General features: G+C 40.4%; 1 protein-coding gene across 2 annotated transcripts; it reads left to right on the forward strand.

Annotated features, from left to right (window-relative positions):
• Positions 1-462: 462 nt before the first annotated feature.
• On the forward strand, positions 463-16,814 carry zdhhc18b (zDHHC palmitoyltransferase 18b). Of its 2 annotated transcripts, XM_074614622.1 has the most exons (10): positions 466-1,142; positions 2,719-2,879; positions 5,756-5,905; positions 6,099-6,236; positions 6,662-6,713; positions 6,813-6,915; positions 7,245-7,354; positions 7,768-7,870; positions 10,286-10,370; positions 13,299-13,439. In XM_074614622.1, exons 1-9 carry the CDS (start codon positions 874-876, stop codon positions 10,325-10,327), a joined length of 1,128 nt encoding a protein of 375 aa, XP_074470723.1. In that variant the 5' UTR covers positions 466-873; the 3' UTR covers positions 10,328-10,370; positions 13,299-13,439. The 2 variants fall into 2 exon arrangements, with proteins under 2 accessions (XP_074470722.1, XP_074470723.1); XM_074614621.1 differs by lacking the exon at positions 10,286-10,370 and having other exon boundaries at positions 463-1,142; positions 13,299-16,814.
• The last annotated feature ends 10,119 nt before the right edge of the window (positions 16,815-26,933 follow it).

The following is a 26,933-nucleotide window of genomic DNA, read 5'->3' on the forward strand; positions in this document are numbered from 1 at the left end:
AATAATTTCAAAAGTGTATTTCAATACATTATGTGGCAGTCATCGTCATCATCATGTAATGCTTTATTAGGATATTTATTTTGAACCTGTTTGGTTAGGTTTTTCTGCACATTGTTGTTTAACTTTTGTTGTATTTTTAAAATTATGTTAGTTTAGATCCTTCTTCCTTTTTTGTTATTGTTTTTTTTCCTCCTGGGGTTGGGGGGAGCTATGTGCTCTTTATATAAGCCAATGGCTTCTTGACCTCTCCTGACACATTTTTTTTTTTTTTTTTTCATTGACTGGATTTTGTGCAGTTTTATATATGTGCAAATAAATAAATAAAAAAAAAAGTATGGAGAAAATATAATAATGAAATAAGTATTTCAATACATTATGTGGCAGTCATCGTCATCATCATGTAGTTAATGCTTTATAATGATATTTTATTTTGAAAGAAACCGGAAATACACCTCTTCTTCGTGTGAAGTATAACAACAGCTAGTTCGACAGGACGACTGGTTGTTATGACAGCGGTAGCTAACCAACCAGACTGCTTAGTAACCAGACTGCTTAGTAACCAGCCCTAGTCTCCAATGGGTAGCCACTATCTGTAGCAGAGCAATATTCAGCAACAAAATACGAATGCTTCTTTTAATTAACGTGTATGAGAGATTAGCAGAACAGGTTTGCTAATAATAATGTGCAAGACGAGCGAGCTAACATGCTATTCACAACTGGATCCACATGTAGGATAAGCTGTGTTCTCTCTCCGTGGGAATGACGACATCTGCTCCATCCAGCTGCTGCAAACAACAACACGGCGCTCGGTGATGTGATGCCGTCCAAACGACCCGGTTCTCCGGATTGGGACCCAAAACTTCATTATAAACCATGAAGAACTGCGAGTATCAACAAATCGACCCTCAGGCACTCCCGACGACCACCCAGACCCTTCCTCCTCCTCCACCGCTTCAGCATGGAGACACCGTCAGTGACCGGAGAGAGCAGCCGGAGACACCGAGGAGGAGGAAGTGGAGAGTCTTCCCCGGAAAGAACCGCTTCTACTGCGATGGACGGATCATAGTGGCCCGGCAGAGCGGAGTCCTGCCTCTCACCCTGGGCCTGATCCTCATCACTAGTGGATTATTCTTTATCTTTGAGTGAGTTTCATATTTAGATGGTCAACGATTCTGTCACATCACCTGCGAGTTCAGGCGTTGTCCTGGAGAATGTAACGGGCGGAATAGCAACACATCTGTATAGAGAGTAAACTGGCTCTTTAAATACAAAACAGAACAGTATGGCAATATGAGGCTCTATAAATCAACATTTTATGTATTAGATCTACATAAAAGATGAATAAGATGTTAATAACACATGTACTATTATAAGGAATAGTGCTTGAATATGAAAACAGTATTTTTTCTATCACAGTGTAGCGAAAAGTGCATCTCAGCTTCCACAACAGTATAGTAATATGAGGTAAACTAGCTCTATAAATACAAAAAATATTGAATTGACTTCTGTATGATGTATTATATCTACGCCGAACTGTAGAGCAGGTGCTACTGATTCATAAAAAGGTCCTTAGTCATGTTCCACAATAGTAATTTATTTACTAATAGGCAAATCAACTTTAAAATGGCAACTTTGATAATGTAGTCTGGCAAAATTTTACATTTAGCCTTACAATGTGTGGATATTATCTGTTTTGGTTGTACATAAAATATGAATACGATGTTAATAACACATGTAATATGATAAGGAATAGTGCTTGAATATGAAAATAGTATTATTTCTATCAGTGCATTCAATACATCTCAGCTTCCACAACAGTATAGCAATATGAGGCAAACTAGCTCCATAAATCAACATTGTATTGAATTGACTACTGTATGATGTATTAGATTTACACCGAACTGCAGAGCAGGTGCTACTGATTCATAAAGAGTTCTTAGTCATTTTTCACAATAGCAATTTATTTACTAATAGGAAAATCAACTTAAAATATCAGCTATCATAATGTAGTCTGGCAACATTTTACATTTAGCCTTCCAATGTGTGGATATTATCTGTCTTAGTTGTACATAAAATATGAATAAGATGTTAATAAGGAATAGTGCTTGAATATGAAAATAGTATTATTTCTATCACAGTGTAGCGAAAAGTGCATTCAATACATCTCAGCTTCCACAACAGTATAGCGATATGAGGCTCCATAAATCAACATTTTATTGAATTGACTTCTGTATGATGTATTATATCTACGCCGAACTGTAGAGCAGGTGCTACTGATCCATAAAAAGGTCCTTAGTCATGTTCCACAATAGTCCTTTATTTACTAATAGGCAAATCAACTTTAAAATGGCAGCTTTCATTATGTAGTCTGGCAAGGTTTTACATTTACATTTGGCCTTACAATGTGTAAATATCTGTTTTGGTTGTACATATAAAATCATTGCAGCTGTTAGTAAGGGATGTACTATGATAAGGAATAGTGCTTGAATATGAAAATGCCATTATTTCTATCACCGCGTAGTGAAAAGTGTGTTCTGTCTCCATGGATTTCACATGTTGATTAAAGGCTCTGAATGTTAATTAAAGCTAGATTCCCTGGTGGGTGAATAAAGTAGGCTCAGTTATACGAGACACGGCTTTGTCTCTATCCTTTCTCAGCCTTTGATTTTGTCTGCATGTCTTATTCAGTAATTCATCCTCTCTCTTTCTGTCTGACAGCTGTCCCTTCCTGGTCAAACACCTGACCAGCTGCATACCTGTTATTGGAGGAGGCCTGTTTGTGTTTGTGGTCATCACCTTGCTTCAGACCAGCCTCACCGACCCCGGCATCCTGCCCAGAGCAACGCCAGATGAGGCTGCAGACATTGAAAAACAGATCGGTAAGGGCTAACTCAAGTTTACAGTTCTTTAGTGTGCATTGTTTTCCCCCCAGAGTGGTATTCCTGCCAGTTTATGGCACTGGATTTAGACCACTATTGCCTCTAGAACTCCCTTTGTGTCCTATATATTTTAATGTGATCCCCAAACTCAAACTGCTTAAGCTCAGCTCATTTCTCTAAACTCAGCGGCATTCAATCATGTCAAACTTTAAGGACATACTATTTTTGTCACTGTCACAAGAGCTTTCGCACGGTTTATTTTGCTTCAGAGCACAATTCACAGTCGTGATCGAAAGGCATTGTTCTGCTAGCGTCGGCTATTTTACTCTGAAACTGAAACATAAGGTAAATAATAATGAACAGGCGCCGGTTATTTTAATGATGATGAATCCGTTGACACATTAAAGTAGAATTAAAACCAAACTCATTTGCCATGACTCGGAGTGATGAGTGTCACGTTAGCAGCCAATAGGGCAATTTTTGTGGCAGAAATGTGTCCTGTTGACTTAGCTATCTCTCAATCTGTCCTTCTTTCACCACAGTTCTGTTCAAAGTTATATTCACTGTCAGTTTTAAGTCTTGCCAACAGCATCTTTCCTTTTCATATTTTGCATGCCTCAATATAATGACCTACGTGTCTAAAGTTGGCTCATGTGCACCTTGTTAACTCCTACTCATGACCAAAGTTTAGGCAGTGATGATGTAAGATGTTCATATAACCCAACTTCTGCTGTTTCAGTTATTTTTGAAACAGAGACTCTGACATAAGTATTGAATATTTACCTACCACCCCTATCATTAAGGAAAGGATTTGGACTTTTTGTCTGACTCAGTATTCATTAGGATAAATTGAATTACTGATTAAAAGTTAATTTAAAAGGCACAGCATGTGGAAATTGTGGAAATCAAGCGTAAACTAGAGCTGTGTCCCAATTTCATACCAATTCTGAGTAGGTTTTGAGTACATATGTAGTGTGTTCACACTGGAAAAAGGGACAAAATAATGTGTACTCAAATAGGTCATTGCAGTTTCTTGCAATTGCTAAAACACAATTTCTGAAACTAGGGTTCTCTTCGTCAAAACTCTACACACAAATACCAAAAACATATCCACAAAATATCTTACATCTCTTGCTAAAGCAAACACTTCATTCAAAACGATATAAACTCTTCTAAAAATGGTATTTTTGCATCACAACTTTACACACAAACACCAAATAAATAGCTCTTTCCATATGTCAACAAGTATACAACACTATTATCTAGAGTCTTTGGCATTTTCATTTGTAGTATGCTGTAAATATAGACACAAATGCAATGGGGGAAACAAACACATTTGCTTATTCTCAATACTCTTAAAGCCTCTGAACACCCACACAGGTGTGTTTTCAGTTATTCTGGCTGCTCAGGTTGAAGGAAGGTGGGCCGCAGCTTTGATGGGAATTTATTAAATCCCAAATCTTCATCTACCAATGAGAATGATAAAGGTGTAATTTGTCCCGCCCTAACAGATTCAACAAAGCTAACAGGAGACTCAGGAAGATGTCACGCTCAAGTTTAGTCTGTACACGCCCTGAGAAGAGGTCAAATTAGCCAGATTAACTGAAAACACCTGTGTGGGTGTTCAGAGGCTTTAATAACAGTATCAGATGACTTTAAACTGAAAATGACATTAACATATTGTACTGTAAACAAAACACAGGATATTGTAATTACAGTCATCTAACTGTCTCTCCAAAATCAGCCTCCTTTGTTGTGCACACCAAAGAGTAAACCTGAATCCTGTTTATAGTGTTCAAGCTCTGATGTCTAAGGGTGCTTTCACAAGTAGTTAATAATAGTCTGTTTGGCTAGTCCGAATCAGGGTGAAACTGATACTTTTGATTCGTTTTCTATTCAGTCTGGTTCGGTTTCACAGACAAATTGCACAAATTAAAGCAAACCAAATAAACAATTTAATAAGGGGCGTGTACGAAGGAGCAAATTAATTTCACTACTTTATTTATTTTTTACTTTTTCGTCTTGAGAGCTGCCACTTCTATGCAGGGAATCGCGTATTTTGATATATCGCTGTCGAAGTGTTTCACTTTGACTCGGCACTGATCTACGAATCCCTTCTCCTTCAATTTATCCCCCAATGACATAAACATCACTATTTTTGTGCACTTTATTTAGCTTATTCTGTATGTTCTGTTCAGTTTGATTGACATGTGTCAGTTTCTGTCATTTCTGCACACTGCACACTTACTGTGGCATCGTTAATGTTATTGGTTACACCTGTGCTTTAACTGCTGCGACAAGGTAACATGCTCGCTATAAATTAGAAAAGTTTTCTGGTTAGATTAAATCCCACAAGCCCCCCCCCCCACTGTGATTGTTCTGGTTGATAAATGTAAATAAATAAAGACAGTTTTCTTTACTTTTATTTAGTTTTAACAGCTAGCATGTAGGTGTTTTCCAATGTGCACCAGGCACTGTGGATTTTTGATGTGTTCGGTGACTTTTTCTCCTCCCGTCAGAAACTCATGTGCACGCACACTTTGACTCTCACAAACACGCTCAATAAAATCTATTCTGAGGCAAATTGTATCACTGGTACAGTCAATGTAATGTAAAAAAAACATTATTGATAAAGGTCCCATGATTTTTTTTTTTTTTTTTTCTCCACAACCATCTGGCAACCCTCAGAAATGATCTTGCGAGGTTGGGAACCACTGATTTAAAGAATAGACCAAAAAAAACCCACCTGTGCATGTATGTAGTGTATGTTAAATGGCAAGTGTTTAGGTGCTAATTTAAAAAGCCAAGATCAACTGATGAGTGAATCCGATTTCATTTTGTGCTGCTGTTTCTCTGTACTGTCCTCTCCTGTGCAGACAACACTGGAAACACCAGCTATCGGCCTCCACCGCGCACCAAGGAAGTCCTCATCAACCAGCAGGTGGTGAAGCTCAAGTACTGCTTCACCTGCAAGATGTTCCGGCCTCCGCGCACCTCCCACTGCAGCCTGTGTGACAACTGTGTGGGTGAGCTGTGGACGCACACCTACGCTCTGACATTTACACCTGATAAATAATAAATAGAGGTCTCAGATGGCCACAGTGAACATCATCCCTTTACTCTAGTAAAGGCTCGACTGACTTGACATGTCGGCGTACTTCCCAAACTGTTGAAGTATTAAATTGAAATCAAAATGACAAATTCTCCTTTCTCTTTCAGAGCGATTCGACCATCACTGCCCTTGGGTGGGGAACTGTGTGGGAAAACGCAACTACCGTTTCTTCTACACCTTCATCGTGTCGCTCTCCTTCCTGACGGCGTTCATCTTCGGCTGTGTGACCACACATCTAGCACTGAGTACGTGTTTGTTTCCCTCTGGTTCACAGGTGTTTCATGGTTGAAAAAACAGTCAGGATCTTACTGATAATAACTGCCACCACACCGGACTCAAACAGCACCTGCCAGTTAGTGTTTGTTTTGTCTCGCTTGGGCCGCCAGACGGGCGAGGTTAACCACATCCGAGCTGGTTGGGTGTGTGATAAGAAAATATACAGAATGTTTTTTTTGTTAGGCTGGCCAATTTGGTGACTCGCCAGAGTAAATGTTATTTCATCCAAAAGCCGTGCTCCCTAAAGGGTTAGAATCAATTTAGCATATTAGAGCTTGACTCTGGTATCACAGCTCCAACATCAAGAAACTATACGGCAAATGTTGGTTTTGGGAAGTGCACATTTTTTCTCTTTAGTGTCCTTGTGTCAGTGTTGTTATTTCCTCTCTTTCAGGGGCTCAAGGTGGGAAAGGGCTGGTGTTTGCTCTGCAGGAGAGTCCAGGCAGATATCCTTTCATCACAAATGTGTTTTCTGTCTGTGAGCATGTTTTTGTTATTATTTCTCCCACCTTAATACTGATGCTCTCCTTGACTCAGCCGTTCACTGCTGTGGAGCTGGTGATATGTTTCTTCTCAGTCTGGTCCATCTTGGGCCTCTCGGGCTTCCATACATATCTGGTTGCTTCCAACCTTACCACTAATGAAGATGTGAGTACTGCCTTCAGTTTAATTTCTTACAACATTTTTTTGATGGCTTGTGGTACAGTATTAAGACAATTATATTATTTTATAATTATATTATTAGAATATTACATCAATTACATTACATAATAGAAATGCACATGAGAAATCTGTAAAATAATACTAATGGATAATTGCAGAGGAAAGCATCTCTTTGCAAGTATTCACTTGGATTTTGTAACATCTTGTGGAGTTAATGAATACTTGCAAATCAGATCATCTTGCAGAGATTCTCAATCAAAAGTCAATTCAAATGGATAAAAACAGTGAGATGTTTTATATCTTGTCTGTTCCAGATTAAAGGCTCCTGGTCAGGGAAGAGTGGAGAATGTGTCACCAACCCATACAGTCATAAAAACATCTTTATCAACTGTTGCTCTGTGCTCTGTGGACCCATGCCACCCAGGTTAGTCCAAAATCTCACACACTGTTTGAATTACTAAAGGAATATCGCTTCCTGCATGAGGCCCATTGAGGCCCATTAAGTCACCAGCTGTTGTTACTGTGATGCAACCATTTTCTTAGTGTATTTGATGATGAATTGTTTATTAGAATTGTTTATTGACTCATTAATTAAAATTCTCTGAAATGAACAATACATATTACGTTCAGTTTGTTCCTCGACCATAGTATGCTGTCTTATTTTGAAAGATGCATGTGCTTGCCTGTGGGATGTGCAGGAAAATGTTTGTTTGTAGTTTGAAGTTTCTCTTACCTTTGGAGTCTGTTAGCATGATGTTCAGTGTGCATCCATCACTAAGTAGTGGAACATGCACACCTACTTAAAGACTTGGATCTTCCTCGTTTCTGTCTTTTCAGCTTGATTGACAGACGAGGTTTCCTGCCCGCAGATGAATCCGTCCAGACAGCCGGAGCGGACATCGAGCTGCCAACTCTGGCCACTAAAAGCGAGATAAACGTGGTAGGAGGAAGTTCCCTGCTGGCTTTTGGCTTGCAGGAATCCCCCTCTCCTGTGCCTGCACCCCCCAACTCCCACCAAAACTCTTCCTCTGTCTGACAGACGCCTTGTTGCCTGCTGTAGCTCCAACCCAGCATCTGTCTGCTGCCTGTTGTTGACTGTTGTGTATGGGTTAATCCCTACATATACTGTCAGAGATTCAGTATTTATTACTTTTTTCTCAGTGCAAACAAGACTTTTAAAAGCATTAAAATAGGTTGTCAACTTGGTGTAGGCTGGCATAATTTGAATTAGGAATAACTTTTTGGGGATTTAGCTTTCTTTTCAGATAAATGAGATTAATATTAATCTCATGTCTGTGTGTTAAAGCTAGCCTACTAACTTTTGCTGAACAACAACCACTGGGCCCACAAGTGGTAATTTGCAGTAATGGTAAATGCTAAAACATGTAAACCGTAAACTGACTCAGTAATGTCAGTTATGCAGCGATATCCCTTTAGGTTTACTAACATTAGCTAACATTAGTCACCCCAAGCTACTGGTTTCTACCAGACTAAGTAAGGCTCTAGCAGTAAAACCCCTGAGTGTGCTGATTTCAACTTATTTTTGAGAGGGAGATTGTGTTATTTCTTCTTCCAAAAGTTGCCTTAAACTTGCATTCTTTCTAACAGCCAGCAGGGGGCGACTCCTCTGGTTGCAAAAAGAAGTCTGATTGTATAGAAGTCTATGAGAAAATGAGCCTACTCCTCACTTGATTTATTACCTCAGTAAACTTTGTAAACTTGAGTTTATGGTCTCAATCTCTAGTTCCAAGTCTTCTTCAATACAGCATGATGTTCATTTAGTAAATTATGGTCCCATTTAGAGTCAAATAGACCTTAAAGCAGGGGATGCTTTAGGGCGCGGCTACCTTGTGATTGACAGGTCACTACCACGACGTTGTCCGGTCTGGGAATTGTCCGTGTTTCCGTCTTAGAACTTTAAACCTTTCACAGTGTGTTTTCAGTTCATGAAAGTTAACTATAACACTTTGGTCGCCTAAAAATGTCTTCTTCAACATTCGGTTGCACTTAGCTCCACCCTCTCGTGACGCTTGTGGTTGCAAGGAAACCAAAATGGCGACGGCCGAAATGTCGAACTCGAGGCTTCAAAACGGCAGTCCACAAACCAACGGTTGACGTCCACTTCTTATATACAGTCTATGTTTTGGACAGGCTAGCTAGTCTCCCCCTGTTTCCAGTCTTTGTGTTAAGCTAAGCTAACCGGCTTCTGGCTAGTAGCTTCATATTTAGCGTACAGACATGAGAGTGGTATCAATCCTTTCATCTCACTCTGGGAAGAAAAAAGCAAATAAGCCCGTTTTACAGAAAGTTGAACTATACTTTTAAATTGTGATTTAGTAATGTGTTGTTGGCCGTTGGCCTCGTTGGTCTGATGAGTTTAGACACCTGCTCTGGGCAGTTCATGCTTCTGAACAGTTCGGCCCATGTTTACCTCCATATCAGGTTTACGGTTGCTTTTCTTTTGAAGTTAGCAACAGGGACACTACTCATTCTATGTTTTTTTTATGTTATATATCGTTTCAGTGTTTTGTCATGAGCAGTATGTCTACTCAGGGTGTTTTCTAAGGGAGGAGGCGAGCAGGAGTTGTAAAAAGTGAAGACTCAGATGCTGTTTTCCGGCTCGTCGTCCTCGTGGCTTGTCGTTCTCTCTGACAGTAAGGGATATAAAAGGAAGTTGTACAGCAACTTTTGTTTACAAGACGCTAACTGCGGTTCAGAGAGAGTTGCAGTCTGAGCCACGGTACTCTCATATCAAGTGGTAGAGTAGCTGCTATTTGGCATTTCTCTTTTGTTTACACCAAAATAAGACGACTATAAAACCTTTTTTTTTTAAATTTGTGTGTTCAGAATGAACTGAAAGCCAGTCGAGGCTGTTTCTAGTCTGAAATTGATTTAGTTGTTGGGTTTGGTGTAAAAAATAGAATTCAGTTGTTACACTGGTGAAGCTGAGGAAAGTTTGTTTTTATTACTCTGTGTTGGTTCACTTTCTCCTGTCTCATGTTCATATTTGTCTGCGTATGAAGTGCCAAATTATTTGTCACCCATCAAGCCAATCAACCTTGTTTCCCTTCATGCCGTTATTACATGTTTGTTTTTTATACATATTTCTATTTTGTCTAAAATGTAAAATAATAATAAAAACATGCATTTTTGTCCATGCAATTCATCATCTGTGCGTACTCATTTGTCATTGCCCACCCTCCCAATTTGCGTATAATTAGAGTATAAAAGTATTTTCCAAGGGAAGAGAAGCTCCTAACAACCTGTCATGGTGTTATTCGTGTCTATTCACCGAGTCCTGACTCCCTGTTCTGTGTGTATGTGGTCTGTCTCTGTGTCCCGCCACCAACACAAGGAAGAGAAATGTCTGGACTTTGCTGTGGTCTGCACCGGCTGATTAGCGGCTGTTAGTGCAGGAAAAAAAGAGATGCTTGAGTTCGGTAAGCCCGTTTAGAGAAAAGGGAAAGCGAGTGCAGAGTCTCCGTAGCCCACCGCTGTGTCTGCATGTTGGCTGGTTGGCTGCTGTCCTCCTCCTGCATGGCTTCTATCATACGCTGCCATGTTGAATACATTTCAGAGTGCATAATTTAACACAATACAGTGTGTATAATTCATACAGACATGTAGATATGGCTGAAATAATTCCACTATACTGTGTTGGTTTTATCTTTAAAAAGCGACCACAGATTTGCCAGAATTCAGTTTTACTCCAAGAAGTTGTTCTTGTCAAGGTAGGAACATATTTGTGATAGCATCCTTAAAGGTGCGTTAGATGCGTTATACAGTTTTTTTTCTAGTTGGACATGAAAATTATATATTAGCTGTAGGAGGAAGCTCGTTCAGAGGTGCATGATGTGGAACTGCGAGGAATAAACCAGTACTTATTAATATCTGATAGATGCATTATTTTTTGTGTTTAGGGCGAGCAGCTCCATATAGGGGGAAATAAATGAGAAAGTGCTGACAGCCAGGCTGGATTGACCTGGAATTAAAGCATCTCTGCCGTTTAAATTGAGACATTATAGCGAACTGGCAGGTTTTGAACTTCGATTAACAGTTAATGTTTTAAATTTGAATAAAAACGACCCCCGAGGCTTTATGCTCTTAAAGGTCATCCATTATTCACACTTTGAGTGCATTATACATTCAAGGCTGAGGACATTTTAAATCGGATGAAAAGCACTATTTAAAGCTGCACTAATCTATACTTTTATGTTAGCATTTCTATGTGTAATGTGAAAGAGATCGCTCATAGTGACAAACCCACAGAGAGTTATCACCAACTCGGCAGCTCTATGGAGAACTTTAGCTTCTTTCAGCTCATTGTTTTTGGTTTTATGGACCAAAACTTTTCTGTTTTAGTTCACTCGCTGCTCTCACATCAGCTTTGTTTCCAGCTGCAGGCAGCTGTTTTCAGTGAAAAAGCTCTGGTGAACCTTTACTGTACACTACCTGCCCAAACAAAGTAAGCGACCAACTAGTGAACATAGTGGAGCATTTGCTGTTAAATACCAAAACAAAGCTAAAAGGTTAAAGGGGCTTAAGACTTTACTGTTTGTTTATATGAACTTAAATTTAAGACTATTTATTCAGACACAAGAAGACTCTTCAAAATCAAAATAAATAAATAAATAAATATATAAATAAATGAATAATTAAAACAAGGAAAATAAATTAATATGGAATTATATATATAATAAAAACAATAACTATAGTAACATAAATAATAATACGAATAATGAAAATAGTACCATTTCTTGTATAACTGCCTTTTTATATTGTCCTGTTCTTCTTTTATGTCTTGTCTTAATGCCTTTATGTCTAATGTAAAGCACTTCGAATCATCTTGTTGTTGAAGTAGAGTTTAAAAGATGTGGGCAGGTTGCTTATAACATCATAAACAGTTGAGTTGAAATCATGGGAAAGTGTAGGATCCAGTGTTTTTTTAGATCTTGACTGATACTACAGAGACTAAATGTCAGGATATCTCTACCACTGCTGCTTCAACTTTGACCAATTCGTTTTTTAAATCTGTCTCTGGCAAACCCCCAAACTTTACTTTACTTTACTACATTACTAACTTACTGGAGTAGTCTTTTATACAATTTTGCAGAGGTGTGGACTCAAGTCACATGACTCGGACTCGAGTCACAAATTTGATGACTTTAGACTCGACTTGACAAAATCAAAAAAGACACCTATGATTCATAACTTCTCTTGGACTTGAGCCTTTCGACTTGGAAATACCTTCCCACCTAAGCCAAGCCCACATTTCCGGAATCAACTAACATTAACACTATTCATTCCCAGCAAGTCAACACCTCCTTAATCTCCAGATCCACTTTGGAACCATTTTTGTATTGTGTTCATGATAATGTGTCTGCATATGAAGTAGCATGTGTCCACTTGTGCTAATTCCTCTTTTGTTAGGTGGTATGTGGAGTACGGGGAAAGTACAAATAGGTGCATCAGTAATCACAGAGCAGGTGTGTCGTTTACTGGAAGAGGAACACAGTTTTTGACAGTCACGTGTAGCCGTCATGTTTTGCATCCCATTGAGACATATTTGTTTGTTTGCATGTAAGTTATTAATTGATAGAAGTGCGTGTGAATTGCCGTCAATACTGGATGGACCTGATGATGATGTGCCTCTTCCGGTAAACAACACACCTGCACTGTTATGCACCTATTTGCACTTTCCCTGTACTCCTCATACTACCTACTGTGCAAAAAAGGAATTACCCCAAGTGGACACCAAATGGCTCCTACACTATGTTTAAACCAATCCGACAGCGTTCAATCAGGTGGCAGGAGAGAACCGTGAAGAACTAACGTTATGTTACTAAGGGCCAGTTGGAAAAAATGATACCAAAGATAATTTTGTTCGTGAACAAAAGCTATGCAGTGGTCAATAAAAAATGATTGCAGTATGCAAAACATGTGGGTCAGAGACCCAAATGACATTACATTTGGTAATGAGCGCATTATGACTTGTTTAGGACTTGAAACTCAAAGTTTAGGACTTGGGACTTGAGTGCAAAGACTTACTTGCGACTTCATCCCTCCTCTGCAATTTTGTACCAATTTCTATGGAGCTGCTCTTAGATGTTCCGTGCGCTAAACATCTATCAAATATGAATCCCTCGGTCTAATGTGCATCCTCGTGCAGATCTATGAGATGTAACATTAGCGAGCTTCCGCATCGGACCGGTCGTGTGTCCCGCTCCTGCTTGCTCTCCCAGCTCGTCTGTGAATCATCTTGCACAGCTGTTGCTGCGTTCACTGAAGTGATCTAACACCCTGCTGTTCACCCTGTTAACTTCACTGGCTCATCTCATCTCATCACTACTTGTCTTCTTTCTCCCCAGTGCACACAGGGAACTAAAGGTCTGCTGGAGTCGGCCACTCTCCCTCCGCTCCTGTCTTCCTCATGTCCTCAGGGGAAACCTCACACAGCTCATACCTGCCCAGACAACAGCCCCCCCGCGGTGAACTCTGACCACTCACCGGAGCTCTCCACGGGCTGCGGGGCCCGACATACCGCTGGCAACCACGGCGATGCTTCTCCACCACGTCATGCCAAGACTCGGTCGAAGAAAAGTAAACGAGCGGCTTTACATATTCCCAACCCTTCCTTCGATGTCCCCGTTTCCCCGACTTCTCCGGACGCAGCGGGCCCCAGCTCCAAATCCAGGGGCCACAAAAGTGTCAGCTTCGCCTCTTTGCACTGACTGAAATGACGGCTTTTGCATGCTGTAACACAGTCAGACACAAGTGATTCAGAAATCTTTATTATTTGTTGGTTCTCTGAAAGCTGTGGGTCTGTGTATGAGGATGACAATCACAAAGTATTTGTGTGTAGTGGAAATAGGAACACTATGAGCAGATTGGATGTATCCTGGCTGTAAAGGATGCAACGTAGCCTTTTGTATAGATTGACAAGCACATGAAAAGATGGTGTACTGATAGAGCCATATGCCTTTCTGATGATTCTCATGTAAAACATGAATTTTACCAGCATGTCAGATCCGTCAAATATTGTGAAATAGTGGCTTTGGTGTATCGGGTGGACAAAAACTTTGTATGGTTTTAAAGGGAAAGTCCATCCCAAATATAGAATCCACATTATGTAATCTCTATAATGTTGTGCAGCTCAGTTTATTGTGTGAACGTGAGCCAGTTTCTCCTGTAGCTAAAGAGGCAGTTTGTACTGATGAATTAATCTTGAGACATGTAGTCAGTGAATTATTGAACGAGTCATGAGACTCTCAAAGCAGCCACGGAGCGTTTTTCAAGGATATGAGGACATTTCGCCGTTCATATCGGAAAGCTCCAAACTCCTTTTGATGTACAGATGGGTGACAAATTAAAGCTCATATAGCTCATTTTTGCCCCGGGCCCATTTAGCAGGTTAATCCGGCCCTGGATGGAGAGCACTGTGTTGAGTTGGGGTGAGATCTAGAGACTGTGAACACCGTAGCATAAGATTCACCAGCCCAGTCGTCAGGAAATAATGTTGGCATACGGGTACATTGAAGGTGGATGTTTTTGCATTCGGTCAGAGCAAGTGACGTAGAATATCGAACGACCGTCATTGAAAATTGCATGGTGTGAAAGTGGTTGTGTCTAGAAGGTAATCCACAAGTTGCAAAATCCTCGCGATATGGTTATGGTTAGTAAAGGTCGTCGGGCAGCGAGTCTTGCAAGAGTTTTTGCACGTTTTCCCAATTTGTGAGTTACCATCTAGACACAACCTATGAACGTTACGTGGTATAATAATGAATACTAGAATGGCACTCGGAGAGCGCAGACCTCCGCCAAGCTGCCCGAGTACGATTGCCACCAAAATCTAATGGATTGTTCATTGCGCCACACCCCACCCCTCCAAAAAATGTAATTCAAATCCATCTCAGACTTTTGGAGTAATCCTCCAAACGGACAAACCAACAAACAAACCAACAAACCAACAAAACAACGCCGGTGAAAACATAACCTCCTTCCTAGGCCTACGGCCTCGACGGAGGTAATAACAAGCAACAAAGTCCACAAAAGGCGGGCAGGTGAGATGGGTGGTGGATGGGTCAAACAAACACAGGACTTTCACCCAGGAGACCGCTGTTCGTGTCCTGTGTGAAACCAAAAGTAAACGTTGACTTCATGCTTTTTTTTATCGTTACGTAAGAATGTCTGCTAAGGGCGGTTGTTATTTATTTACATTACGTTGTTACGTTATTATTTTTTTAATCTTTACCATAATAGTTTTGTTGCCTAAACCTAACCAATCGTTTCACAGGGTTAATCACGTGGCATTGTGCATTTCTGCCATAGACTGTATACAATATGGATGTAGTCTCCGTGATGTCACAAATAGGTTTCTTAAGAGCTAATTCAAAAAAGGGTAAAGAGGTGGATCGTCGGTGGAGCTGAGAGACGCAGCAGAGTAGACACCTAGCAGCTAGCAGTTAGCGACCTGCACACATCTGTCACTCAAAGCGGCCACGCCCTGAATTATTCGGAACTTTAAGCATTAATATAAATTAAACGGGTGAGTTATATAAACATTCACCCCCCGTACAGTTGTCGTGAATGGAGAAATTAGCTATAGAGACCAAACCGTGTTTAGTACCAGGCTGTAAACATGTTTATTTCTGTTGTAAAGTTGGGCATTTTAACATGGGGGTCTATGGGGATTGACTCGCTTTTGGAGCCAGCCTCAAGTGGCCATTCGATGAACTGCAGTTTTTGACAGTTCCGCGTTGGCTTCACTGCTCACGCTGGAGGTTGCCACTTGGTTTCTGCAAGCGTGATATGAGGCTGATATGAAACATATTTCTGAAACGTTTTTTTTTGGTTCAGAAAAGTTGACAGTCAACTTATCCCGGGGTTTGCAGAAACATACACTGCCAACATTTTTTTGTGGCGACTGGGTTGGATTCACATCACTTTCAAGCCTCTGCATTATGTTTCTCCACACATTTATTCAGGATTTCCTTTGTCGCCCATCTGTAATATCTCAAACAAAGGTATGTTGAGTTCAGTAGGTTATTCAGCCTCAATGGACCAACACCAATTATGGTCATGAGATGACATAATTATGTTTAAACTGCACATGAATTCTGATTTGGTGTGGATTTTCCCTTTAACTTTGCACAGTGTGTATCAGTTTTATTGGTGTTCAGATGTTTGTGCTGTGTAAATGGCAGTGAATGCAACTGCATGATAATGACTAAAGACGTACAGTATTTTATTTTTTGTTTATTTATATCCATTCAAACGTCACTTTTTACACCTGAGAGGTCCTGTACCACGTTTCGTAGGAAAGCTGTGACTCCTGAACATAGTCGTGAACCAGAAGCCAGTGTGCTGCACCACCTCCTGCTTGTGTCACCATTGATATCACATGATGATTTAAAGCTTCCACTTCCTGCTCACACTTTGTATCTGCAACAGCAATACCTGTTCTCACTCTTCCTTAAGATTGTTTTACTTTGTGCGCTTTGACAAATCTAAGAATGTGAACGGTGGTTTGTTCTCAGGTGGAAATCTGCAGAGGGTGGTAGGTATTTAATATGCAAGTTCTATGTGACATATATCATGTTGATCCACGTTGTAACCTGATGGCAATAGCTGCACAAAAATGCAATGATCCGAACATCATCCCCATGCAAACACACACACACTGTCCATCTGTAGTTCACCTAAAGAGTGTTAACACTGAGTAGAGCAGCATCACTTTGTGTGCATTCGCTGTGTCAAAAGTCATCCTTCTGGCTGTTATGCATTTCTGAGGAGAAAAAACATTGTACTATATTTGTACAAAGGTTATTTAAGGCAATGCTCCTGTCAAAGTAGAGGAAAAGGAAAATAAAGTTCAGTGAAATAAAGTTTGTTTTTATGCCGCTGGAGTTCTGCAGTCGACCACTAGGTGTCACTGATGACCTATAAACATGGAGCTGCTGCAGATAATCCCTCACAGTCAACCAGTGTCCTAAATACTGTGTACATATTGTAGTTGCAGGCATTTCTTTTTTTTCACTTTTCCCTTCTCACGCAGCCGTGCTCCACTTTGTCTCTCCTCCTTTGTAATTACTTCATGTTAAATAAGATGATTCAGTAGTTGTGTGGGTGGTTTCTATTGTTAAAGCCCCTAAAATAACAGTTTGAAATCATAGGTATTTTCTATAATACTAGACAGTCATGAATCATGAGTCAATAAGCAAGAAAAAATCCTTTGACGTGTATGTATTAAAGCAACAGTGGGTAGAAATGGAGCAAATGTGATAAAAAAAAAACATGCGCCTCTGTGTCCTCCGGTGCTCCTAATGGCATCTGCAAGATTTCACAGACCGGAGGAAAACAAGCAGTCAGAGCCGAGCTGGAGCCTTGCCGTCTCTGAGCAGCTGTCAATCACTCGCGAACTCCGATTAAACGGTCAAACTAGGCAGCGCTGATCGAATATGAATCAATATTCTGTTACTGTAATGCCTATTTCTGAAAATGTGTGACCCGGCAGCCATGTTGAAATCTGTTGAGGAAATACCAAGCACCGCCCTCCAGCCGGAGCACAGCCAATAGGAACGCTCTGTCTTTGAAATGACCTGTGATTGGTCAAAGTGTCCATTCACGGGCTAGATTTTCTAAAGCCTGAAAACAGAGCCATGAGAAGGAGCAGAAGTCTATTTTTCTCTCAGAACACTTGAATTACAATATGCTGAAAGGTTCTTATGGAATTTTTGCCCAATGATGCAAAAAATATTCTGCCTACTGCAGGTTTAAAGGTAATACTCAAACACCCTGCTAATCTTCATTAGAACTCTGTTGGTGTGGTTTAGATTTGGTTGACTATGTTGTCTCCCTGGCAACATAAGGAAACCCAACAACCATCAACAATGGACATAAACACATTAATTAAAAGTAATAATAAAATGATCAGTTAATCATTGATGTGTGCGGCTGCTATTGTTTTCACCGCGTGAATCTCCATGTGAGTCATCATGAGAACTGCCACATGAGCGGTTTGGAATACTTTGCCAGGTGTTTTCTATGTCTGGGGACATATTTTTGTCAACATGATAGCATCACAATCGTGCCAGAGGCTGTCACGAAACTTTATCAGTGTGTAGTTGAGGTCAAAATGAAGTCAGAGCAAGGGTGCCGGAAGTAGGGGGATAGGAAGTACGGCCCTGGCCCGATTTGGCATCACGGCTGGTGGGATCCCATCAAGATGGTCTCTAGTTTATACATGCCAGTCAAAGCTAGTACACACTGGATGGAAGGCAGGGAACACCAAGGACAGGTTGGCAGCCCATCACAGTTTCCAATTAAACATAGGGCTGTCACAATTTGAATGTGGGGAAATATTTACTATTTGATCTGTGGTGATCTGTTTGAATCCCAAATTCATGTATAACAGGCGATGCCTTGCACTTCAGTACTTCATTGATGTGTTCTACGAATTGGGTCACAACTTGATGGAAATACAGCTTTATAGCTTCCAATGTTATTTCCGTGTTGTGCGTCACACTGCACATGCAATGCTCATTAGTGTTTCTCCTACTGGCCGCTGAGCCCATAGACTTTACATTGGGATGACTTCATGGACTTTAAAATCCCATGTCTAGTCTCTGGGAAAGTTTGACGTATGTATGAAAAACTCATGAATTAAAAATTCATAACTCAAAGAGTAATGATTTACCTTGTGGCTACCGTTGTTCGCTTTGCAAAGAAAACAAGCAAGCCATGCTGAGTGGATAATCATAACACCAAACCGTCCAGGTTGTACAATAGTTTAAGCTCATCACAAAACTGTATAAGAAATGGACGTAGTCACCGTGACGTAACCCATTGGTTTGTGGACTGCCGTTTCGAAGCCTTGAGTTCGACATTGTGGCCGTTGCCATCTTGTTTTTTTGCAACCAGAAGTGACACGAGAGGGTGGAGCTAAGTACAACCGAACGCTGAATAAGATATTTTTAGGCAACTAGAAAGGTTAACTTTCATGAACTAAAAATACACTGTGAAAGGGTTAAAGTTGTAAAATGAAAACGCGGACAACTCCCAGAACGGACAACACTGTGGTAGGAACCTGTCAATCACAAGGTAGCCGCGCCCTAAAGCATCCCCTGCTTTATGCTCTATTTGACTCTAAATGGGACCATAATTTACTAAATGAACATCATGCTGTATTGAAGAAGACTTGAAACTAGCGACTGAGACCATAAACTCATGTTTACAATGTTTACTGAGGTAATAAATCAAGTGAGAAGTAGGCTCATTTTCTCATAGACCTCTATACAATCAGACTTCTTTTTGCAACCAGAGGAGTCTGCTGGCTATTAGAAAGAATGCAAGTTTATGGCACTTCTACATTGGCTTTACTTAACAGACCCGGAGGTTACCGCCTAAGCTGAACTAAATAAAAAATATGACCTACAGTAACGTTAGCTTGTCACTAACAGCACGGTAGATGAGGCAACGGAGACACTGCAATCGCCAATTCTTAACCCAAGTTAAGTCAAATTAATTCAAACAAACGACATGTCAAACAGTTGCAGCGCATGCAGCAAAGTAAGTGCAGGAATGATTGTGTTTGTAGCCTTCAAACAGTCAAAATACTGCCCCAGATAAGAAGGGATAAAACCAGTTTATGTTCTATGACCTATTAAAGCTTCAGTAGGCAGAAATGTTTTTGGCATCATGGGCAAAAATTACATAATAACCTTTCAGCATATTATAATTCAAGTGCTCTGAGAGATAACTAGACTTCTGCACCTCCTCATGGCTCTGTTTTCAGGCTTTAGAAAATCTAGCCCGTGACAGGAGACTTGGCAAATCCCAGGTCATTTCAGAGAGAGAGCGTTCCTATTGGCTGTGCTCCGGCAATGTGAGTGTTGCTTGGTATTTCCTCAACTGATCTCAACATGGCTGCCGGGTTACAAACTTTCTCATTTTACAGCTAAACAGTACACTACAAGATGTTTCTGAAAACATTTGAGGCAAGAAATAGGCATTACAGTAACAGAATATTGATTCACATTTGATCAGCGCTGATCAGTTTGACCCTTTGGTCGGAGTTTGCGAGTGATTGACAGCTGCTCATAGATGGCAAGACTCCAGCTCGGCTCTGATTGGTTGTTTTCCTCAGGTCTGTGAGATCTTGCAGATGCCAATAGAAGCACTGGAGGAACATGATTTTTTTCAGATTACCTGTCTCATGCACTACTGTCATGATATAGTGACCAATTTATAAAAAAGAACTTTTTTTAATCATATTTGCTCCAATCTCGCCTACTGCAGCTTTAACATATGAACTTAAACGTCAATGTGAACTTGAACTTATAACGTTATAATTGCCTGATAGCCTACAGTATGTTGTATTGGTGTTTGTAACTGTTTGATGTTGCGTGTTAAGAGTTATACTTGCATAATCAGACATCATCTGTCCCTTTGCATTTTAATTAACCATGCAGAAACAATGTGGAACAACCAGATTAAATCACCTCGCAATCCTTTCAGGTCGCCTGGCTGGCTTGTTGTTGATACGAATGTTTTTTTTCTGGGCAGTGTCTGCTATTCACTTCATGAGAAGAAAATGTTTCGGCTTCATTGGTAAACAAACTTTGTCCCAGTTGTCGTCACATGGGCTAAAAGGTGTTGCCGTCATTAATTCAATGCCACAGCTTGAAACAACAGAACTTTCATAAAGACACATTGTTCCCAGAATTAAGTTAGTTAGTATAGCAGTTTACTTCTCGCTCTCTGTGCAAAACAGAAAGCTCTTCCGCATAGCTTTAAAGCTACACTTGCACGATATGTTTATATAAACAATGGATCGATGCCTATTAATGTGAAAAACAGTGTCGCATGTGGTCATGATCTCCACCCAACTCTGCAGTTCACCTCATCTCTATGCAGGTTTTTAACTTCTTTTAGCTCATTGTTTTGGGTTTCTGGCCCCGAAAAAACGTCTGATAAATTGACTGTACACTGCCCAGCACCACCCTCCCCAAAATAAAACATTATGCTGCTTAAGAGCCAGATATTTCAGAATCCCATTCATCAGGTGGACAGAAACACAACTCCAATGGGATGTTATGTTCCTCTGTGTCCGCTGGATTTTTAAAGCTGCACTTTTAACCATATTTTATATTAACAATGGATCAAATAACACATGAACAGGGGTCGCTCGTCGGAACGAACCCACAAAGAATTATCACCCAACTCTACAGTTCTCCTCAGCTCTAGACTATACTGAGCTTTTTAGCCCCTTTCGTTTGCCGGCCTGCAACTTAACTATTTCGATGAACACTGGCACATATACAGTGGTGTGTTTTGTCACTGAAAATAAATAAATAAATGGTAATGTATGTGTCCAGCTCTGTCTCCTTAAATGTACATTCCCATACAGCGAAACTGCATCGCCAATTGCATTTCGAGAGAAACATATTTTCTCCCGGATTATGTTTGTTTTTTGACGTATCACAAATACGTTTCTAATCTTGGGTGGGTCAAACAACACGGGACTTTCACCCAGGAGATCGCTGTTCGTTATCCGTGTGAACATTGTAAACATTGACTTTACGCTTGTTTCTTAAAGTTACATAAGAAAGTCCGCTAAGGGCAAACGGCTGTGTTGAATACTCGATTCTGATTGGTTAATCATGGCATTGTCTGTAATTTCTTTATAACAGACCGTTGCTATGTATAGCAGACCATTGCTATGGGAACAGCTCTGATTTTGGACTCTGGCGGACCGTTTTTGTGTAAAAATATTGATTTCTTAAGTAGCCGTGTAGTAAGCGGGAAAATGTACAGCGAGCTGGTCATTGTTGTTCAGAGCATCGCCCTGTCAGGGATTCTTTCACAACAATGACCGGCTCGCTGTACATTATCCCTTACATGTTAGTAAAGTCAATGTTGACTTAACGCAACAAACGTACTTATTTTAAGCCAAACCATCATTTTTTTCTCAACATAACCAAGTAGTTTTGTTGCGTTTTTGTTTTGTTTCAATTCACAACCAGCGAAACATATTTTGCTGCAGATTTAGTTTGTTTTTGAAGTATCACAAATAGGTTTGTAACGATAGTCCGCGGAAGTCCATGTAGGGATGAGGTTGGATTGATGGATGGGTCAAACAAACACCGGACTTTCACCCTGGAGGCCGCTGTTGATGTCCTATGTGCAACCAAAAGACAGTGTTTAATTTAAGTCCATAACTTAAATAATGTAACAATCTTTAAACTAAATCATGATGTTTTTACTAAACCTAAATGGTTTTGTTGCGTTTTTTTTGTTTTGTTTCATTTCACTGCGTTAACCACTTGTTCAAAATTGCAACTGTAATCCCGGAGAAAATAAATTCCCTCGAAACGTCATAGAAAATTCAGTTTAGTTCTATGGGAATGTACTTTTGTAGCAGATGGGGTTGCTGTGTCTGAACATTTTAAATCATTTAGTCATTAATATGAAATGCAACATGTGTTTTAATCATTACGGAGGCTCTACTGTAAACCACACTGCTTATAATCCCTCATTATTAAAACACTTTAGGCGGACATGGTGCATTACGGCTTAAAACACTGACCTCATATGAAGTCATGTGTTATGACTTTTGTTTGTCTAAACAGCCTGTGACTAAAACATGTGAGATTACTGTAAAGAAGCCAAGAATCTGAAAACTCTTGGCCAAACCGTATGAAACGCTGCACATCCGCAGTATAACTTTTTTTTTCCAGCTGTGTAACATGTAGTTTACCTGTTTGTCTTGCATGTGAGCAGCTTACGAGGGAACCGGGGCTCCCCTCTCGCCATGCGCTCTCAGGAATGCCAGGACAAATTAGGTCGCTCCGGGCCAAAAGAGTCGGCCATGTTTAACGAGTTCCTCGGAAGAACAAATAAACGTTTATGGAGAACCGACGCTTCACACCGCTGATCTCCCCCCTTCCTTGTCTGCCGTGTACGACTGTGTCATGAAAACACAGCGCTGTTGCCAAGGAGATTCCCCTCTCTGCTTAATGAGTGGGGTCTTTGTCTGTGCCTCAGGCTTCAAGTTAAACATTTTCATCACCCTCACTATGCATTCACTTCATGGCACCGATAATTATCTCATCAGACGTCGTGACTAACCCTCATTTAGAAATATATGTCTTCTGCAACAGATTAAAGGCAGGAATGGGAACATTTCCAGAACTTTATTATGTTATTATTTCTCGTTCAGCCGAAGTTCAACTGAAGTGGTTTTTAAAGGCTGACTGTTGAAGGCCAATTTGCTTGATTTATGCTTAAATCTTATATCTAATGCTTTCACCAGAATATATCTTTCAGGGTGTATAAGTTGCTTGAAGAGCAAGATAAGAACATCTAAAATGCTCTGACCTCGAGGGGTTTAACTTCTCACCTTGCTGCAGTGAGGTATTGAAGTGTTCACCGGGATGTGTCAGTACACTGCATACTTGCCAACCCTCTTGATTTTCCTGTTTTTCATCGCCCTCTCCCGGTTTCCAATTCAATTCTCCCGTATTTATTACAATTTATCACACCTTTTTTACTTTTTTCGTCATCTCAACCTGTTTCTGGCACTGTGCAGCATGTGTAAGCCCTACTGTTTCTAAACGGACAACAATAGAGCTACACCAAATGTCGTTTCCTGGAGGAAGACAGCTGCTTGCGACACAACGTGGTCTGAGCTGTGGCAGCTGGGTTCAGCGCACATCACAGCGCGCAGCACCCAGCGGCCGAGGTTGGGCTGTTCTCGATGCAGCGAAAAGCTGTCGTGGCGTGGCGCATGCCTTTGGAAATAATGGGTTTCAGAGCTCAGTGGGGCCGTTGTCGCGTTGTGTCTGAAAGGACCTTCAGTGAGTGAGAGACGGAGACAGAAATGGAGAGTACTAAGAGAAAGAAAAAAGGAATGAATAAAAACTGATGAATATTATTTGTTTATGCCAGAGATTCACACATGTTCATGCCAGTGGGGCAAATTATTCCGTATTCTTTCCTGAGAATTAAAAGTAAGACTTAAAAGGTAGTACTCTACTATTAAAAGTAGATTAAAAGTATTTACAGTAACATAAAAATGCTGTTGCAGGGGACTTAATATTTTGCTATTTCCATTCTTTAAAAGTCACCAGAATGCAGGAAACAAAGTCTCTGAAACTCAAATCTTTCTGGGGGAGGAACCTCAGACCTCACGCTTTGGTTTTGAAATCGTCCCTAATTTTGAGGTCTCAAGGTTGGCAAGTATGGTACACTGTGACATCACTGTGAGTGTGGTTACAGGGGCAAAATAGTACACTTCTGACCACATCCATCAGTAATGCTGTCTGTGGTCACAGGAACACTGCCTGTTATTAAGTGTCTCTTAAAACTGTTTACTCATCTAGGAACTCGACTGCATTTCTACAATCAGGTTTCGGTGGAGGTTTGGGACGTGACCAAAAGAATGAGACGGTGGATTCAAGCAGCTTGAAATTAATTTCCTTCTCAGGGTGCCAAGGCTCACCCTGGGGTGAAGGTGAAGAGCCTGCTGCTCCTTCGTGTGGAAAGAAGCCAATTCAGGTTGTTCAAGAATCTGATTATTAGGAGGCCAACTGGATGTCTCCTTGTAGAGGTAGTTTGGACACATCCATCTGGAAGGAGTACCCCAAGCAGAGCCACAACACGTTTCAGGGGTTATACATCCCATCTGGCTTCAGGAAGAGCTGGAAGAAGAGGCAGGGAGCAGGCCCGCTGAGCTACTTTGTTTAGCCAAATTATTGTATTGTGATTCGTAGTCAGCCAGATTTCAATCTGTCATATTTTCTTATTTCAATCAGAAGAGATGAATTGAAAGAGGAGCTTAGAGAGTCATAATGAAATGAATTTCTTTAAGATAGGGTGCACAAAAGTCAAGAGATAATTGGAGAGGCAATTGGACCCAAGGTCCCCAGATGTTCGCTGGAATATGAAATAGTTTTGAGGTAGCTGGTGTTAGCAGGACCCTTCCTGTCTGTGTTAGCCAGTCAGTCACCAGGAAAAATGTTGACAGTGTACGTTTCTGCAAACCACGGATACGCTGAACTTCTAAGTTTTTACATAGCATTCTGTTATCAAAAGTTACGTGCTATAATGACGAGTATAACGAGCGAGAAAGTCCTCCACGGGCGAGTGGCAGGGGTGGTGGATGGGTCAAACAAACACAGGACTCTCACCCAGGAGACCGCTTTTTGTGTCCTGTGTGAAATCAAAAGTAAACTTTGACTTTACGCTTGTAACGTAACTTTACAAAACAAAGTCCGCTATAAGGACCGCTATTACTGAACAACACTGGAAAAAACAGTGTATACAAGGTGTTTTTAAGTAAAAAAAGTATACCAGTGGAAAAAGTGAAAATTCGCTCGTTAAGATTTCTTGAGAAGATGTAATTTTTAGCTCTTTCAAGACAAAAAAAGATCTTTAAATTAGCTGGGAAAACTCATTTAGAGCTTTATTTCACTAGTATTAAGAAATGTTGTGTGTCATAATAAGCCTGTAATGCTTACAAGTAGTATTTTTCCTAGGGCTGTAAAGTTTAACACGTTAACGCTTTAATGCAAATTCATTTTAACGCCACCAATTTCTTTAGCGCAGTAACACAACTTGTGATTTTTAGGTTGTAGCAGGCTTAGTTTTAAAGCTAGAGAGGGGATACTGGTATCATATGAAACAAGAAAACCTAAGGAATCAATTGATACTATACTAGCTTGTCATGAAGCAGGTTAAATAACGCTCCAAACTTGTGCTAAATTTTGGCGAGGAAAAACTGTCATGGCCATTTTCAAAGGGGTCCCTTGACCTCTGACCTCAAGATATGTGAATGAAAATGGGTTCTATGGGTACCCACGAGTCTCCCCTTTACAGACATGCCCACTTTATGATAATCACATGCAGTTTGGGGAAAGTCATAGTCAAGTCAGCACACTGACACACTGACAGCTGTTGTTGATTGTTGGGCTGCAATTTGCCATGTTATGATTTGGAGCATATTTTTATGCTAAGTGCAGTACCTGTGAGGGTTTCTGGACAATATTTGTCATTGTTTTGTGTTGTTAATTGATTTACAATAATAAATATATACATACATTTCCATAAAGCAAGCATATTTAGCCTCTACCATGTTGATAAGAGTATTAAATACTTGACAAATCTCCCTTTAAGGTACATTTCGAACAGATGAAAAATGTGATTAATTTTGCAATTAATCACAATTAAATATTTTAACACAAACCATGATGTTTTTTCGAACCTTTACTTTTGTTGCGTAAACCTAACCAATCGCTTCACAACGGTAATCATGTGGAATTGTACGTTTCTGCAAGCGTGATACGAGGCCCCTATGAAACGCATTTATGAAACGCAAATTTGGTTCAGAAACGTGGTCATTCAACTTATCCTGTGGTTTACAGAAATGTACACTGCTAACATTTTTTCTGGCGACTGGGCTTGTTATGTTCATATCTGCTCTGTGTTAAACCCCAGCAGAGCCAGTTGCACCTGTTTGGTCAGGTGTTTAAATTGTGATCATTTCATTCAAGCATATATGACACAACTGATTAGTGCGTCTTTCAGTCAATGCCTCCAGCAGGTGCTTCCGCTGGTTCTGTCCTTGATATCTGGCCGTATGTATTTACTAGAGTGTGTGAGTCAGACAGGTGGAGTCAAATTCTGAAATTCCTCCAGTCAGCGCCGTCTTTCTCAGAAGGAAATGGTTGATTTGTCACAAGTCCAAAGCATCAACACAGATGCTGGAGACATTCAACTGCGTTCAGAAGATTTCAGTTCACAAATCCACTGCTGACTCAATTCTACGACACACTGACTTTTGTCTCTCTTCAATCTGTGAATCCAAAAAGTGTTGGGTCTTGCAGTCTTATTTTTTCTGCACTGGTTGATATTCAGAGGCCGGCTGTCTGACAGCTGGCAGATGGAAATTGTGATGGAGCACCTGGAGGCCATGTGTTGACTGCATAGGAGCTGAAAAGAACCTG

The sequence above is a fragment of the Sebastes fasciatus genome, chromosome 17, assembly GCF_043250625.1.
Source record: "Sebastes fasciatus isolate fSebFas1 chromosome 17, fSebFas1.pri, whole genome shotgun sequence".
NCBI classification, from domain to species: domain Eukaryota; kingdom Metazoa; phylum Chordata; class Actinopteri; order Perciformes; family Sebastidae; genus Sebastes; species Sebastes fasciatus.

Bases quoted from the DNA above. Each gene is read 5' to 3' on its own strand.
- zdhhc18b (XM_074614621.1), top strand. From the start codon at position 874: ATGAAGAACTGCGAGTATCAACAAATCGACCCTCAGGCACTCCCGACG. The intron at 2,880-5,755 runs GTAAGGGCTAAC...TCTCCTGTGCAG, and splicing joins AGACATTGAAAAACAGATCG to ACAACACTGGAAACACCAGC. The intron at 6,714-6,812 runs ATATCCTTTCAT...TCAGCCGTTCAC, and splicing joins CTGCAGGAGAGTCCAGGCAG to TGCTGTGGAGCTGGTGATAT.